At 40.2% G+C, this 16879-nt stretch overlaps 1 protein-coding gene across 3 annotated transcripts in view; it reads left to right on the top strand.

The window, feature by feature from the left end:
* Window positions 1-6063, top strand: part of POPDC3 (popeye domain containing 3) — a 72566-nt gene extending 66503 nt beyond the window's left edge. For all 3 annotated transcript variants that reach the window (XM_066613054.1, XM_066613010.1, XM_066613017.1), the window contains one exon: window positions 3372-6063. In XM_066613054.1, coding sequence (XP_066469151.1) covers window positions 3372-3484 — 113 coding nt within the window. In that variant the 3' untranslated portion in view covers window positions 3485-6063. The remainder of the gene's footprint in view (window positions 1-3371) is intronic.
* Window positions 6064-16879: the final 10816 nt, after the last annotated feature.

Below are 16879 nucleotides of genomic sequence, written 5' to 3'. Positions count from 1 at the left end.
GGACTTTAACTGATTCACCACTTTGTAAATCTGAGAATAGGTTTGCATTGTGTGTTGCAGGAACTCTCTGAAAATAGTCAGCCCCCCCCCCCCCACATATTTATATCATGGCAGTATGATTTGCTAGTTCACAGATCTCTGCACCTTGTCACCTTCTTCTGGTGTCTTGGAACATCAAAGGTCATAGGCATCTAGACTTCATCTAGTGTATTTTCCCCAGCCCACTCTGTGAATATTGGAGCATACTGAGTTTTTTTAAATAACAAATGAGAGTTCTGCAGCAGAAGGCACGAAAGCACAGTTATTACTAACACTTAAACTAATAAAACCTTACCTGTGTGCTGTTTTGGACATAAACCTAACTCTGCTTTTATGTTAAGGAAATAACCAGCAAGAATTCTATAATGCTTACGGAGTGAATCCTTTACAGCACGATGTGTTCTGTTGATAGCATCACATACTAACCAGCCCTCTCAAAAGGTATTAAAATGGGTGTTGTTTTAAGAAACATTTCTTACTTCACAGACATAGTGAAAATGAAAGTGTCTTTCAGAATATATGCAGTATGAGCTCAGTTAAAGAGATCAGTGGAATAACCTCAGCTAGTGTTACTGAGTTTATGTTCAAGTTTGTGTTCAAAAATCAGATCTAGCTGGTATATTAATGTGGGCCCTCAGCTTCTCTGGGCCTCAGAATGTCTTAAAACAGTGTTTTTCAAACTGTGGATCGGGACCCCATTTTAGGTGAGTCCCCACTCATTTTAATATTTTATTTTTAATAGACTTGATGCTATCATGGAATGTGACTGCATTTGGGACAGTGTTACAGATCTGTACTTTTAACAGTCTACTGTGTATATGCTTTTAACAATGATAGTCAATGGGGCTTATTCCTGGGTAAGTCTGATAGGATTGTAGTCTCAGATTGTCAAAAAATGTTCCTGCTTGATAATGTCAGTTCCAGCCATGACATCACTTCCAGTAGGTCCCAACAGATTATCATTCTAAAAAGCGGGTCCTGATGCTAAAGTTTGAGAACCACTGTTTTAAGATATAAAAACATCACTTCCAGTTTCCTGAAGGGAAACCAGAAGTAGTGCTTTTTTGCTGTAAGGACCATTCTGAATGGCAGATGTGCACGGCCTCTGGGAGCTTCAGAAAGCCCTCTGGAGGTGACAGGAGCACAGCTCCAGTTGCCTTTGGAGAGTTGTGCCAAGTCTGGCTCATCACAGGTCCAGGGGACTTGCATTGACCCAGATCCGTGGATGTAAAATCTGAAGATCCCACCTATATAGGTAAATACTTTTTAAAATGACATTTGTATTCTTGTATTTTACTTCTACTAAACTTTGTTTAGCTTGCAACCATTTAGAAAGTACTTCTTAAATAGGTATCTGAGTGACTTTGAACTGAAGTGCAAGTGCCCGAGTTGTCCTGCTTGCACGTCTCTGTGCCATGCAAAATAGAACCAGGGTATCTCCCATTGCAGTGGCAGCTCAAATGGCAGCAGATTATGGAACATGCCGCAAGCAGGAGCAGAGAATGTTAAGTAGCTGGCCCTTCAGTATTTGCAGGCAATAAGGATGTGCACTGTATATGCACATAGTCATTGCATTCCTTCATGCATGTGAACTGATCCCATAGCAAATTATCTGAGCTTTCCCATCAGCCAGCTGCATGCAGGGGGATGCTTCTTAGCTCCTATGAAGTATCTCTTTACGTGCAACTCCCCATGCATGGTAGTGAAAGGAGAGAATGTGTCAATTAACTGGAAAGCACATTTCACTGATTCACTGGAATTTGCTTCAAAATAATTATGTTTTAAGACTGCAGTCTAAATAACACTATTGGTATCTTTTTTATGACAACTTTTCAGTAGTTAATCTGTAACATGTCCTTTTGAAGTTTAACTACCTAACAGTATTTGCATGGCTAGTTTTAAATAAAGCCTAGTAAAACATAGGCTATATTTTCTAAGTCACATGCAGCCCAATCCTAAAGGCCACTTGAGCTGGCGCAGGCCCCTGTGCCAGCTCCCTAGTGTTGCAAAGCATGTTTTCACAGACTTGAGAACAGGCCTTGTCAGCACGACAACATGGTTGAAAAATAACCTGTGACCATACCAAATACTAACTGATTCTCCCTCTAGCTTGAGAGAAAGGGACAGAGCAGGGCAGGTTCAAGGGACTTCCGGTAAGATAAATTTGATATTTATCTGATCAAACATTGCTTTCTACCTGATATAAGTGGGAGGCTAGATGAAAGCTAGCACTTGCTTTCTTAGTTCATGCTGGTTGGAAAAATTGAGGAAAAATAACATTTGAGCAAGATCACATAACAAATTTCGTATTTCAGATGCCTGTTTACTTGTGACTTTCATTTATACACAAGTTAGAATTTTTGCAATTGGGAGTCGAGTGTCAATTTCAACAGCAACATTGTGAATTATGGAATTTGTAAGGAGTTTTGAAAAGTCCTTCCCTATGTTCAACATTTCAGGGCTGAAAACTAAATATGTGTACAGCTAAGACCACACATTTTCCAGCACATGCATTTCTAGAATAAGAAATGTTCCTATGTATAACTAGATTTGATTAGACCAGTGTCTCCCAAACTTTTTTGACTGTGACCCTGAATACATTTTTTCCTCTCAGTCTGGTGACCCATGAAGTTGGGGCATGTTAATAATAATGATGAGGTTCAGGAACGTCCATGTGACCCTTCTTTGGGTCGCAACCCCTAATTTGGGAACCAGGAGACAAAAGATTGCAGGTTACTGATGTCACTATGAAATAAACTATTGAAGCTGTGGAGTGGGTGTGACTTCATGTCCAAAGAGAAGTCCCTCAGAGAACAGCAATAGGCTCTATTGGTTTGTGGCCTTTAGGAGACCACAGCAGTATGTTTTAAGCAAGCCCAATGAACTATTAGCCAGACCTTTTCTGTAATTTTTTTTTTAAAAGCAATTTCTGCCCAATATTGCATATATACAACAGGGATCCAATGCGAACACCTGTGGACTGGGTAGAAATTGGTTAAATAGGAATTTTTTTTCACATGGTGTGTCTCATTTGCTGGGCACAGATTTTTAAAATCCTTTACTATGTATGATTTGGATAAATGCAAAAAGAGGAGAAAAATAATTGTCTCTTAGACTAAAAAGCACTACTGAAACTGGTGAGCGTTGCTGAAAATGCACCATAGGTGGTGCTATAGTGCCTTCTTTTATTCTCTGATTTGCTGGATGATTTGAATATTGAATGCCTGATTTCACCTAAAACGTTTCTATTTTTTAAAAGTGTATGTAGAATTCTAAGAAAGATGTGTGCCCCCCACCCACTCTATAACAAGTTTTTTTTTAAATTTTGGCAGGCCAACCATCTCCTTATTTAAGAGCATCATCAAAAATGAAACCAATAGAAGAAAGTGTGGAAGATGATGTCTTTGAACCCCCATCCACCACCATGCCTAAAACTCACCAATGACCTCACTGGCCAGAATTGCTGATTGACGATCACAGGACTGACAGATGGCAGAACACAATAACATTCTTTGAGAGTAAAGAATTTTGCTACAGAGTATTTGTGCTGAGTTTATCACCTGAACCTACCCAAAATAGCTGAAAATGAGTCCATTTCAAGCAGCACTTGCTTGTGTTTAAGCCATTTCTGCCCAGCATTGCAGATAAGCAACAGGGACCAAATGTGTACACCTGTGGGCCAGGCAGAAATGGGTTAATTACCCCCATTCCAGGACTTGGATGAGTGAACAGTTCCATCCTTGTCAATGGGGAGGCAGGAACCTATGTGTACATGGAAGGAAGACATGCACACAGAAGTCCTGAACTTATGTGAGCTTCCTCAAAAAGGCAGACACACATCTTCATGCATCAGAGCCTTCACAACCACAGTCAACTGCGACATGGAGGCTAATGTAGTTGGAACTGGGGTTTTTAAAAATAAAAGTTGTAACATCTTTAATTTTTATTCCTTTTCAAGCAAATTACGTGGATTATTTTGTCATCATAGGTGTTAAAGTTGTGGTATTTTTATTTTGGTTTCTTAGCCAATAAAAGCACTGATTTTTCATATTTTTAGTTTTTTCCACAATTGGGAGTGTGGATGGGAGCTTTGAGGCAATGACTCCACTTGCAACGTTCTTTCTCTTTCTTCCTCTCCCTCCCTTCTTATTGCTGTGACATCACTACAGCTTTTGTGATGTGAGAGTGTGCCTGGACTGAGTCCCTTTCTTCCTCTAGTCATCTCTAACTGACGATTGGGCATGGTCAAAATGTAAAGATCATTGCAGTCAAATATTGTAATCAAAAATTTTAAGTTTGTTGAACATTTCTTTTTGCTTGGCCCATCTGCACATGTAGGATTAACTGGCATACTTCTGTAGCTTAAACACATGTACTATCAATCAACCTAAGGATTAAAATACTTAGCAACTTTAAAGCTACTCTAAAGAGACTAAGCCCAGTTCTGAGCTCATACCGGCAGAGCTCTATCAGCAGTGCGTGTCACAAATGTACTGTAAAGCACGTTTGTGGCCCTCAGCACCAACCCAGTGCCAGAGGTAGCTCAGCACCAGCTGCTGCTGGGTTATTGCCAGTGAATCACCAGTGCTCCACTGCTGCAGGCTGCTAGGCAGTGGAGAAGTGGGTGGGGGGAGGTGGGGAGGGCAGGAAGGAAGCATGCTGGCGGAGGGAACAGGCTGGAAAGGAGGTAGGGCCAGTGGAGCTCTACCCGGCCACATCCAGAGCCTCTGTTTTAGGCCATGTGGCCCGACATGGAGGCTCTTGATTCTGTGCCAGCCCAGGCTGCCGCAGAATTGAGTAGCCCCATTCCTGGGCTTCTTCCCATACCCGGGGGTAGGGGTCGAAAGTCACCTTCCCCTGAGGAGTTGCCAGTGGCACCCCTGCTGCAGCTGTTTCAGTGCCGCAGCAGTCCTGGCACAATGGGCAGCTCAGGCTTGGGCTGTAACTTAATAAGCAACCACTAAAATCAGTGGGCATTTAGGTTTGATTCCACCTAAAGCTACACAAACAAGCAGAAGCGTTTTTGGCTTACCTCTTTTTAGACCATGCTTCCTTTCTTATGCACAGGTCACCCTGTGTGATCATTCACAGGGGCTTTAAAGAAACATGGTATTATTGACCACAAATGATAAAGCACATTCTGTAGCAGAAATGCTGATGGAGAGGCTGACAGTGCCTTTTGGTTCCCATTGCATTGGTAAGATAGCCTCTCTCTTAGTTTAAAATCTTTGCAATAATAAAGCACAACATGTAATGGCTGGACTATTTATTTTTAGTGTTCTTTCCCACAATGCCTGTATTTTGGGGAGATAATTTAGGAGCATATTCAGTTCCACTGATTTATATTAGAAACATTTCACTGTATGTGCTTAACTTTTCTTTTAAAATCAATGGCATTTGAATGTGTAAAGTTTTTGCTGATTTTTAAAATGACATCTCAGTAGTAGCTGATAGAGAACATGTCACAAACATCTCCTTTATGGGTTTTGTACTGCAAAGCACTTGAACAAAGACTGTAGAGGGTAGAAGGCTTGTTTTTCATTAACATAAGTCTAAGAAGAACATCTGTTAATGTTTTGTAAATAGGTGTTTTATTTAGTTTAAACACTCTATAGTGATACAGTAGAAGCTTTTGCCAACTGCAGTTTAGCGATAAAATTTCCTCTTCAATTTTTCATGCCACCACATGATCTTGAGGAAGAGCCTTAGCCTGTAATCCTTTGCATAGACTTATTTTGGAGCAAGTCCTGTTGTGCTTAATGCATACAATTGCACTGTCAATCTTATTTATAGGTATGTTAGTTTAAAGCAAGAGAGATTGCACATCTGTGGAAATACTGCTTTTTATTATGGTTGTATGCACATTTTAAAAAGATGTCTGGACTGGGCTCATAAGAACAATTATGAAGGAAGTATAACTCAGCCATGTCAGCTGTTACTAACTGCACAAAAGTTTTTGGAAATTGGTGTACATATGAGGATGCATTTAATTTTTCGGCACAATAAAAATTAATGCACATTGGATATCTGTTTTACTTCTGCACTTACCAGTACACTGAGAAACACTAACAGTTTTCGGTGCCTGTTGGCTGGTAGTTCAGTTGATGAGCTGATCACCTTCTTGAGTGATCACCTTCTTGAGTGATAATTGCTAGGCTTCTAAGGAAGTCTCTATCAGGATGTTAAGGTCTCTATGGTTATTGTGTTGTGGGGCTTCAATGGCAATAGCTGAAGGGCCTTTGTTGAAGGCCCCTCATGATTTAGAATAATCATGAAGTTATCCCAAAGCACTAACACATGTGGAGGGTTGTATCCTGATTGTTCTGCATTAGCCTGGAGCAGTGGTCCCCAAACATAAAGCCATCACAATGCCCTCCATGCTGCCATCATGGAGCTTGGCAGCCGGAAGCAATTCGCAATGATGCAGGACTGCAGTGACATCACTGCTGCTTACTTTTGGGTGGCATGACCATGAAAATGGCAGTAAGAGGCTCAGAGGCAGTAGGTGGGTTTTTTGTGCAGTGAAAACCCTGTGCATGGAGCTCTGCTGGCCGAGCTGAACCTCTGCAGGCATTCTACTATCATGGTTGCTAGATCTATAATCAATGATGTAGTTGCATTCTGCTGAATCTGGAAGCAATGAAGAAGCGCAGCTGGAATCCCTGCATTACAGAAATCATGAATTGGTTTCAGGTTATATCCGAAATATCTGAGGTTGCAAATGAAGCCCTAGTTGACAGGTTTTTCCACTACACATTAACAAATTAGTCTTCATAGGGACTGTGTGGAGTGATATTTTAGTAGCACATGATTCAATTTAAAGAACAAAACCTCCAGTAATAATCATGTAAATTACAGCCCTAAAATCTGGTAATCATAAGAGGTGTTTGTTGGAGCATGTCAAATTTTTTTTTCTTCTTTCTTGCCTTGCTAGTCACAGCTGTTTCCAATTTAAAGAGGAATGGACATGCAGTTCTTAAAGGCTTAATATAGGAAGACAAAAGTGTCCTAATTATTTCACCCTGACATTTTAACTCCCTGAGAGCATGATAGCAACATGAAGCAACATGAGCATCACAGCAGATTTTGGACAGGAAGTACTGAAAGTCATTCAGAATAGCAGCAGGGAATGCACACCTTAGTTATAGTTAATTTTGGGTGTGAGGGTTTTGCAAGCCACAGCTCAAAGGCAATGGCATGGTATCCAGTAAAGAAACTTGAAGGGAAAAGATTAGGCTTACTGCAGATAATTGAATTGCTATCTCCAGTTCAAAAAAGCACAATCCCCACAACCCCAAAAGGAAAGAAACCCAGGCTTCCCAACAATGTTTGTAGCAAAACATTCAAAGAATCAAAACTTTACATATAGGCTAATGGATTCTGAGCTGTCTGTGACAGACCAGGAGAGAGATCTTGGGGTCCTTGTGGACAACTTGATGAAAGTGTCGACCCAATGTGCGGCGGTAGTGAAGAGGGCCAATTCCATGCTTGGGATCATTAGGAAAGGCATTGAGAATAAGACGGCTAATATTATAATGCCATTGTACAAATCAATGGTAAGGCCACACCTGGAGTATTGCGTCCAGTTCTGGTTGCCACATCTCAAAAAGGATATAGTGGAGATGGAAAAGGTGCAGAAGAGAGCAACCAAAATGATTACTGGGCTGGGGCACCTTCCCTATGAGGAAAGGCTACAGTGTTTGGGCCTGTTCAGTCTAGAAAAGAGGCGCCTGAGGGGGGACATGATTGAGACATACAAAATCATGCAGGGGATGGACAAAGCAGATAGAGACACACTCTTTTCCCTTTCACAAAACACCAGAACCAGGGGACATCCACGAAAGTTGAGTGTTGGGAGAGTTAGAAGAGACAGAAGAAAATATTTATTTACCCAGCTTGTAATTAAGTTTGTGGAACTCTTTGCCACAGGTAGTAGTTATGGCATCTTGCCTGGATGCCTTAAGAGGGGATTGGACAAATTACTGGAGAAGTTCATTATGGGTTACAAGTCATAGTAGGTATGTGCAAGCTCTTGATTTTAGAGGCAGGCTGCCTCTGATTGCCAGATGCAGGGGAGGGCACCAGGCCACAGGTTGTGTCTGTTGTCTTGTGAGCTTCCTCAGGCATTTGGTGGGCCAATGTGAGATACAGGAAGCTGGACTAGATGGGCCTTGGCATGATCAAGTGGGGCTATTCTTATGTTCTTAAAACAGATCAGAATGCCTCAACATTCTAATCGTAATACAAAGACATATCTTAGAATTGTGTGAAACTTTAGACAGAACACCTACACAGTGAGAGCAGTACAATGACTACATTTTTTTTTTTAATGTTGGGCAAGAAATGGTAGAGACACACTAGCTTTGGAAATTTCCTTTGCAGATTTTATCTAAGACCATCTCATTTTCCTTTAGTTTCTATCAAACTCAGGAAAATTTCAGTTGTGTTTGGCACCAACCACTCTTGTCTCTCTCTTACTTGGCAGCCTGCTATAGCATGCTAGAAGAGTCATGTGAGAAGCAGCCACCTGGAACACTGGAGAAGGGAGACAGAATGCAAGCAGGAAGCAAGGCTCTGGTCTCGTTCAAAACCCCAGTGCACCAGAAAACTGCGGATTTTGTTATCCGTGGGTTTTGGTATCCGCTGGGAGTCCAGAAACAGATCCCCCATGGCAGGGCCTCTGAAAGGAATTTTATCAGGGGGTACAAAATTTCTTTTGGGCCCCTTTGAAAAGGGGCAGGTGAAACAGAGCAGGGGATGGTAGTGATGGGTGAGCAGAATAAGAACATAAGAACAGCCCCACTGGATCAGGCCATAGGCCCATCTAGTCCATCTAGCTTCCTGTATCTCACAGTGGCCCACCAAATGTCCAGGGAGCACACAAGACAGCAAGAGACCTGCATCCTGGTGCCCTCCCTTGCATCTGGCATTCTGACATAGCCCATTTCTAAAATCAGGAGGTTGCACATACACATCATGGCTTGTAACCTGTGATGGATTTTACCTCCAGAAACTTGTCCAATCCCCTTTTAAAGGCGTCCAGGCCAGACGCCATCACCACATCCTGTGGCAAGGAGTTCCACAGACCAACCACACGCTGAGTAAAGAAATATTTTCTTTTGTCTGTTCTAACTCTCCCAACACTCAATTTTAGTGGATGTCCTGGGCAGGGAGGGGCAAAGCATGGTGAAGGGAGGGAAGAGACAGCTGGAAAAGTCTTTGGAGTCTAGGTCTACCCACCCATGTGGCATCAGTAGTGACCCCAGCATCCTCAGTCATGATAATGTCCCCATTATCCCATACATGCAACATATCTGAGTAGACAGGAAAATGTCAGATCCCAGGAAATTTCTGGGCCCCCTCCTTCGGCTCCTGGGCCCCGCTTTTTGCCCTGGGCCAGGGAACAAATTACCCCCTTTAACTCCCTCTCCTAGGCCCTGCCCCAGATACAGAGGCACAACCTGTACTGTTTACTGCAGTCATTTTTAATTCTTAGGTAGCAAAATTTCCTTCTAAGATATCAATATCACATTTTATATGCATATCAATTCAGCCATCATACTTTCATCCCAATAAAATGGTCACAGAATCATATTTCTCTACATAGGCTTGCTTACCTATTATTCTTTCAGGTTCTCTGTCTTTAAAGCTGTGTCTCTGGATCAGGTTTTCCCAGTATGCCAATTCAGTAATGGACCAAGTTTCTCCTGTCCTGCCCAAGTTCTGCAAAAAACTTGCACACTCAAGAGAAAGGTAAATTACCATAGGCTGACAGTGACTTAAGTCTTCCTAGTGATTTTCATAGATAAGGAGGAATCTGAACCTGGGATTTCAGTGTCCAAACCTAATACTCTAGACCAGGGATTCTCAACCTTTTAACAGTTACAGACCCCCCAATGGATACCCAATAAGTCCCCATACCCCCTTTGTCAGACTGTTGAAATCATCATCATCATCACCAATCCCATCTGGTACCCATATGACTTCAAAAGATGTGAGTAGCTTGGTTTTTACTTTACATATGGATAGCTAGGAACAGAACACCTCAATCTGTATTGGTAATGGTGATAGTTAATCTTACAACTTTTTTTAATTGTTCAGAAATACCCTTAGTTAAGTATCCTTGCTCTAGACCAGTGTTTCTCAAACTGGGTTGGGACCTACTAGGTGGGTCGTGAGCCAATTTCAGGTGGATTCTCACCCATTTCAATATTTTATTTTTAATATATTAGACTTGATGCTACCCTGGTATGTGACTACATTTGGGGAAAGTTACAGATCTGTACTTTTAACAGACCAGTATGTATAAGCTTTTAACAATGACAGTACATGGGACTTACTCCTGGGTAAGTGTGGGTAGGATTGCAGCCTCGGATTTTTAAAATTCTTCCTGCATGATGACGTAACTTCCGGTCGTGACATCACTTCCGGTGGGTCCTGACAGATTCACATTCTAAAAAAATGGGTCCTAGTGCTAAAAGATTGAGAACCACTGAGATAGACGGTATTCCAGATCTGCTGTCTAAAGCTAAATAGATGGCAGCATAAGGGTTACTTTATTTGTTAGCAGTCAGCAATACAGGTACACTTTTGTGATCTCCAAAGTACTAGAAACCCTCATGAACAGACCTGTGATCAGAATTTTTAGCTCAGTCCCATCTGGTTATAGTAATTGACTATAATTCATTTTCTAATGTTCCACCTTAGTTTCCCCTTAGAGATTAATAATATATTAAGACACATCCTGCCTTCCTGCCCAAACTACTCATGGGAACAAAATTCCCCTTCATCCTTTGTCATAAAATGTGATGCAGAAAAGCATTTTCAGCTTCTTATTGACTTAAGCTACAATCATGATTTGTCCAACCAAACATTAGACAAAATATGTGAGCCTAAGTTGCTCTGTTGACCACTTTTCCTTTTCTGAACTTGAGAGAAAATACACAAGCAATATTCACACACCGGTTTGCTCCAGAACTGCACAGCTCTCCACCCAACATTCTCAGCAATGTTATAGAATATTGACTTCTTGTCTGCAAAACAACCCCCCACTCACATACACTCTTCATCAAATAGTTATTCTGATGCATTAAGTAAATGCATGTTTTACAGATGCAGTAATCCCACCGAGTACATGCATGAATATTTGTGAGATGAGATTTCATTACTCTTATTTAGTGCAATGGAATACAGTCATGTGGGCCCACTTAATCATATGGCATTGGAATGCAAACACTTTGGCCATGATCCAGAGGGTGCTCAATTCTCTTATTAAAATCAATGAGGCTTTGGCTGGATGAAACCCTTAACTTTAGAGGCAGAGGCAGGTATGTTGCATCCTATGCTGTGGACTGAGGATGCAGTAATGCAGTTTCACAGTTTGGGATGCCAGCCCCTGTATCTCTATTATAGGATCTGGAGTGGACAAACTTATTTGCAAGCAATAAGAGCATTTTTAGTGTCTGACATATCACTTTAGATGTTCTTAATGTGCAAGCAGAGATCATTCATAGAAAGTTCATTGCACTTATGTAGGCAGATATTCATATTCACCCCAAACAGAGGACAACTGCATTCTATGGCATTTGCCTCTCATTACAAATGCATCGGGTTGCAGCTGTATGATCCCCTGTGAACACACCTCAGTTACTCATCTAAATCTACTCTTCATAGACATTGCTACGATTGCTACCTTTTACTGGTACTGGCCCTGGTTCTATATGGTACTTTTGGTACCATATGGTACCTGGTACTTTTACTGGCCCTGGTACTACACCACTACCCTCGCATGTAGAAATTTAGCAGATGACACTTTTCCTCATAAGGAAACAAAGTGATTAAGGGAAAAATATCTTTGACACTTTAGGTTCCAATGGTCTTCAAAGAGTTTGGCAGTTTTTAATCATCTAGGTTCATCTATATACACAATTTGCATGAACAGCAAAAATCTGCTAACTCAAAAGGTTGTACACAGCACCCTCTAGTGGAGACTAAAATTCCAGATGCAAACACACGCAACCTCAGTTCAGTAATTCTGTGTACAAACTGGGTCTTTGGTTTCAGGGAAAGATTACAACCTGTTTTCTCTTGAAAAGTACCTTAGGCAGAAATGTAGCAGGTGCTAATGATGGGAAACGTGTTGAAAGCACAATCCATAGGAAGGCCCAATTCAGCTACTATTAAAAAAAAAAGTTATGTCAGTCAGCACCAAGCTTAATGCAAATTTGTTTTGCTCCTTATTCATCTTCCCTGCAAGGTGTAGGTAGGGATTGTTTCCTAGTTGAAGAATTGGGTGGAAGAACATGAAGAATCTAGTTGAAGAACATGAAAAGCGGGCTGAGCGTTACTGAGATCATTCAAGGAATCCATAGAATTAAAACTGAAACCTAGAAGCAATAGTTCATTTTTGAAGCATACTGAGTTGATCTGAGTTTTTCCTCTCCTCTTTCAATTTACCATTCTTAATGATCAGGGGATTCATACGGTTCTACATTTCTAAAGTATACATATTATAGTGTGCACATTTATAGTCACCCTTTCCCATGTTGAACTGAAGGTGGGTCACCCATCCAAGCACCAATTAGACTTGCATAGCTTCAAGCAATACAGATGTGTTACATGCTCTTGGGCCATGGCCTGGAACTCTCATGATCATGAGTTTGATTCCCTTCTTCTCCCTCTGTTGCCTTTCACTGGGGGAAATGTAGCTTAGCTTATGCAACACCATGAGGTACAATGTACACTGAAGGTGTTGTACAAAAAAAGGTCATAATTCTGGTGAATAGGTTCAACTATTTAAATAGTGCAGACCTACTGAAATCTGACTACTGTTTTTTAAGGTCGCTGTTAATTGTTTTTAATGTTTTTATCTGCAATTTGTCTTAATCTATGTTTTTAAATGTGTTTTTTTTTTTTACATGTTGTTAGCCGCCCTGGGTCCCTTTAGGGAGAAGGGCGGGATATAAATAAAGTTTTATTATTATTTTTTATTTTACTGAAATGACACACAAACTGAACCATAACCAGGAAACACTGTTTCTAATAAGGTGAATTCACACCAAATGAACTTGCTCAACAGAACCAAGAATGTTGGCTCTACTTTTCAAGGCAGGCCTTCTTCCCCATCCACCCTGCACATAACAGAAAATCTCAGAAGACTCTGATAAATGCCAACGTTATATGTTTTATTTTATCATGTCATCTTTTAAAACCTCAGTCACAAATTGATGATTGACAGAAATAAAAAAATAGGCATTAAATGAAAATATAAAATACAGGTTATGTAGAAAGGCAATCAGTGCTTCAGTCCAACAAGACAGACAGTAAACATGTGAAAATGACCTTCAAGATTCAACTCACTGTCTTTTTTTTTCTTAAAAGACTCAAACAATTCAAGTGATTACTTTATTATACTTTGTAAACAAAATATGAATCAAAATGGAGCATGAGGTAATCTACCTACTACAGAGGACAGTTTTAAAAACACTAGATAAAAAGACAATATTCAAGACACATAGATATCAGTGTTCACTTTGGTCTCTGGCTATTGGGTTTACTATGAACAACATACACAGATTAAAGCCAAATATGACAAAACTTGTCAATCAGTCTGTTGCTTAAAAAGTAGTAAATACAAGAGGTAGTCAAAACCATCACCATGTCCTTCCTTGGTTAATCTGCCATTTTAGGTTTGCAACAATTGTGGCAAGTGTCTCAGCTGAAAACTTAATTGGATGTGCTGGTTCATGCCATCTTCAATGCACAGGCCATGTGTTTGTAGAGTAGTGTTATTGGAAGGGCACTTTGATTAGGGTCACCCTCTCAAATGATCATGTTGCCACTGAATTTGCTCATTCACACCCCTCTTTTGGCTCTGATTCCACCACCCACCAAAAGGATGGCTTTGGCCCAGGAGCCATAGCTTGCTAACAACTGTGCAAGGAACTATATATACACAGGTCTGTGACAATAAGGCTCTATACCCACATTTTGTTACTAACCAGTCACAACAACAAAAGTATCACAACCAGCATACCGTAAAGAAGCTGTTGATAGAAAAACAGAACAAGACACATTTAACAAGTCTTTCAAAGAAAGCAAAAACAAATAATCAAATTTAATTAAAGACATCTAGCAAAATTAAAATTCAGTGCAACCGCACACACATCTTTTCCCAATTACTTTTATATCCATTGTAATGCAAGGGGAAGAAACACACACATACATATATTTTTATGATAAACATTTCTTAGAGATAAATTAATTTAAATTAGCTTTAAGACTTAGCGAGATCTTCCCACATTCTTTATAATTTTCTTACAAAGAAGGTCACAAGGTCTATAGACACTTTTATGGGTTTTCATCCACAAAACTACATACTAGAAGTAACTTTGGGATAGCACGAGCACAAATTAAAACAGGTTTAATAAAAAATCAAGTAGCCTTCATTTGGCAAAAGTATCACATCGTTAGAACTAATTTGAGTGCCCACAGAGCACCTAAGTAATTGTCCTGTTGGTTTTTCCCTTCTAGAATGGTCAAAGAGATGTTATGCAAGTTTGCACATTATATTTGGGGTCAATTCAGTGGCACACCACCTCCTCCTACTGATGTCCGAGAGTCAAGGCTAATGAGAGATCAATTTTAATACACTGTTGGAGGAGACAAGGGACTCCAGTGCTGGAGAAAGAGATTTTTAAAAAGATGCACTAGTGGGAGCCCCATTTCTAAAGGCTTGATGTGGCTTACAGTTCAAAGCTTTGGCCCTAGGGGTGCTGTTCAAGGTCATACTGATCTATATACCGACATTTCAAAAGAAGCTCAGGACACCATTATGAGTAGAGTTCATAAGGATTGAACAAAAAGGTTCAAACATAAGGAGGAGGTAGAGTTCATAAGGATTGAACATAAAGGTGACCATTTGAGGTGTGTTTTTTTTAAATCATGTATTCATGTTACAGAGAGAATCTATGTACCAAAATTTTACTATGGTGGCACTCATCACTTCAAGATCCTTCCACTGTGCTATTGGTTTCCAGCAGACAAGGCCCTGGAGCAATGCTGCCAATGCTAACTTGGGCTTGTCCATTTTCAAAGTAATGAAAATTAGGAATGTACATTTTTAAGGAACCGCTAAATACAGCAACCAGATAAACAAGGTGGCACTGTCAGTCACAGACAAGTGGCCTTCAAGCCTGGTCGTGTAATTAGGTTATGAAGTGGGACATATACATAAGCAGCTGAAGTAGGAAAATGAAATCCCTTACCATTTAGAGGATGCCTAGAGTGTTACAAGGCTGCTGGTATTTATTCAAAGCAGATAATTTGATCTGAATGTGAAAGAAAAATCATGTTTTTTTCTTACAGTCCTGGGCTAACCAGTCAATTTCACAGATTGGATCTTCCTTTGCAAGCAGGTCGCCTCTGCATGCATTATTTGTGTGTGAACAGCACCCATTTCTCTTTCAGACAGAAAAAAAAAATCTAAGCTGTAAAGAGGAGACTGGAGACTCTCACACCATTTCAAATGAATGCATCAATTTAAACTAAGCACAGACTTGTCCAGATATTTGTTGTGAAAGCAACTTACAGAGATTAAGACTATTAGCTGTGAAATAGATTTTTTTAAAGTTTTACAATTAAGGTATGTACCATAAGGTTCAACAGCCACCTTTAAGGCCTTAGCAGCACAAAGGTGATGCTTATGTGGTAAGTATGAGGTAGTCATTTGCTGTAAACAGAAGAACTTTACTTTCCCATATGTAAACAATGTTGCTTCAAATTTCAGAAGAGGACAGGTAGGCCATCCTTCCTGAAATTCTGAAAGTACTTGTGAATGTCAAGTAACAAGTGTTCCGTTAAGCGCAGCAATCCTGCTGCACTTGTGTTCTCATGGGAAAACCCTAATGAAGAAAGTGAGTATTTGAGTTAACAGGAACTCATTTGTATGTAAACTCAGAGGTAGTAACTATCATCACCACATAACATGTATATAGCAGTATAAAAGGTCTATATTTGGTTTGTTCTGAGCAAGCACGTATTCTGTAAAAGAAAGGAAAAAAAAACAACATGGCATTTTCCCTGAGCAAAATGTTTCTTTGTCCTGAGAAGGTTATTTTGTCATAAGTGAACATCGTCTAATATATAAAAATAAAACATAAAACTTTCAATAATAAGATAGGCTTGATAGGCTCTCTTAGCAATTCAGTCTGTGACTGCTGGAATTACTTATATCATACTGGTTTCAGGTCTGGAATTCCAAAGCATGTAAACAGGGGAATGAACAGTTTTCAGATTCAAGATTTCTTTTCCATCTTACTATAAAAGTCAAGGAACTTTGGTTTACATTTTTCAAAGTGACCTAAGTTTTGCATCATTGCCGTTTAACCTGGTTTTTATACCTGCTAGAAGGTTAAGCAACGCCACTTTGATTTGTCTATGTAACTTAAATAAGCTTACAATCCTTACATAAGGCAAGGAAGTACTCTTCTATACATATATCACATTCAGTATCGTCAAAAAAGCTTTGCATTGTAACACACCGAGAACTTCAGTACAAACCATTGAGAGTTTTCCTCAAAACACTGTCATGGAATTCAAGCAAAATTACATAGGATTTGTGCCTGCAACCAAGGCCATTGATCCTTACATGTTGGTGACGGCAGCAGCAGCACATGGCTTCCTATGTTTGGGCAATGGGAAAAGGGACAAACGTCTTCCCCATGCATCTTCATTGCAGTGCATGGCGGCCCTAGTAGGTGCAATCTTGATCAGACTTGATTTGTAGGCCATCAAAACAAATTGTCTTGCAAACAGTGGCTTGAAGATTCAAGTGGTAATA

The sequence above is a fragment of the Tiliqua scincoides genome, chromosome 1 (assembly GCF_035046505.1).
Source record: "Tiliqua scincoides isolate rTilSci1 chromosome 1, rTilSci1.hap2, whole genome shotgun sequence".
Lineage (NCBI taxonomy): Eukaryota > Metazoa > Chordata > Lepidosauria > Squamata > Scincidae > Tiliqua > Tiliqua scincoides.
The sequence above is the reverse complement of the archived record's forward strand: the minus strand, read 5'-3'. Positions and strand labels throughout refer to the sequence as shown.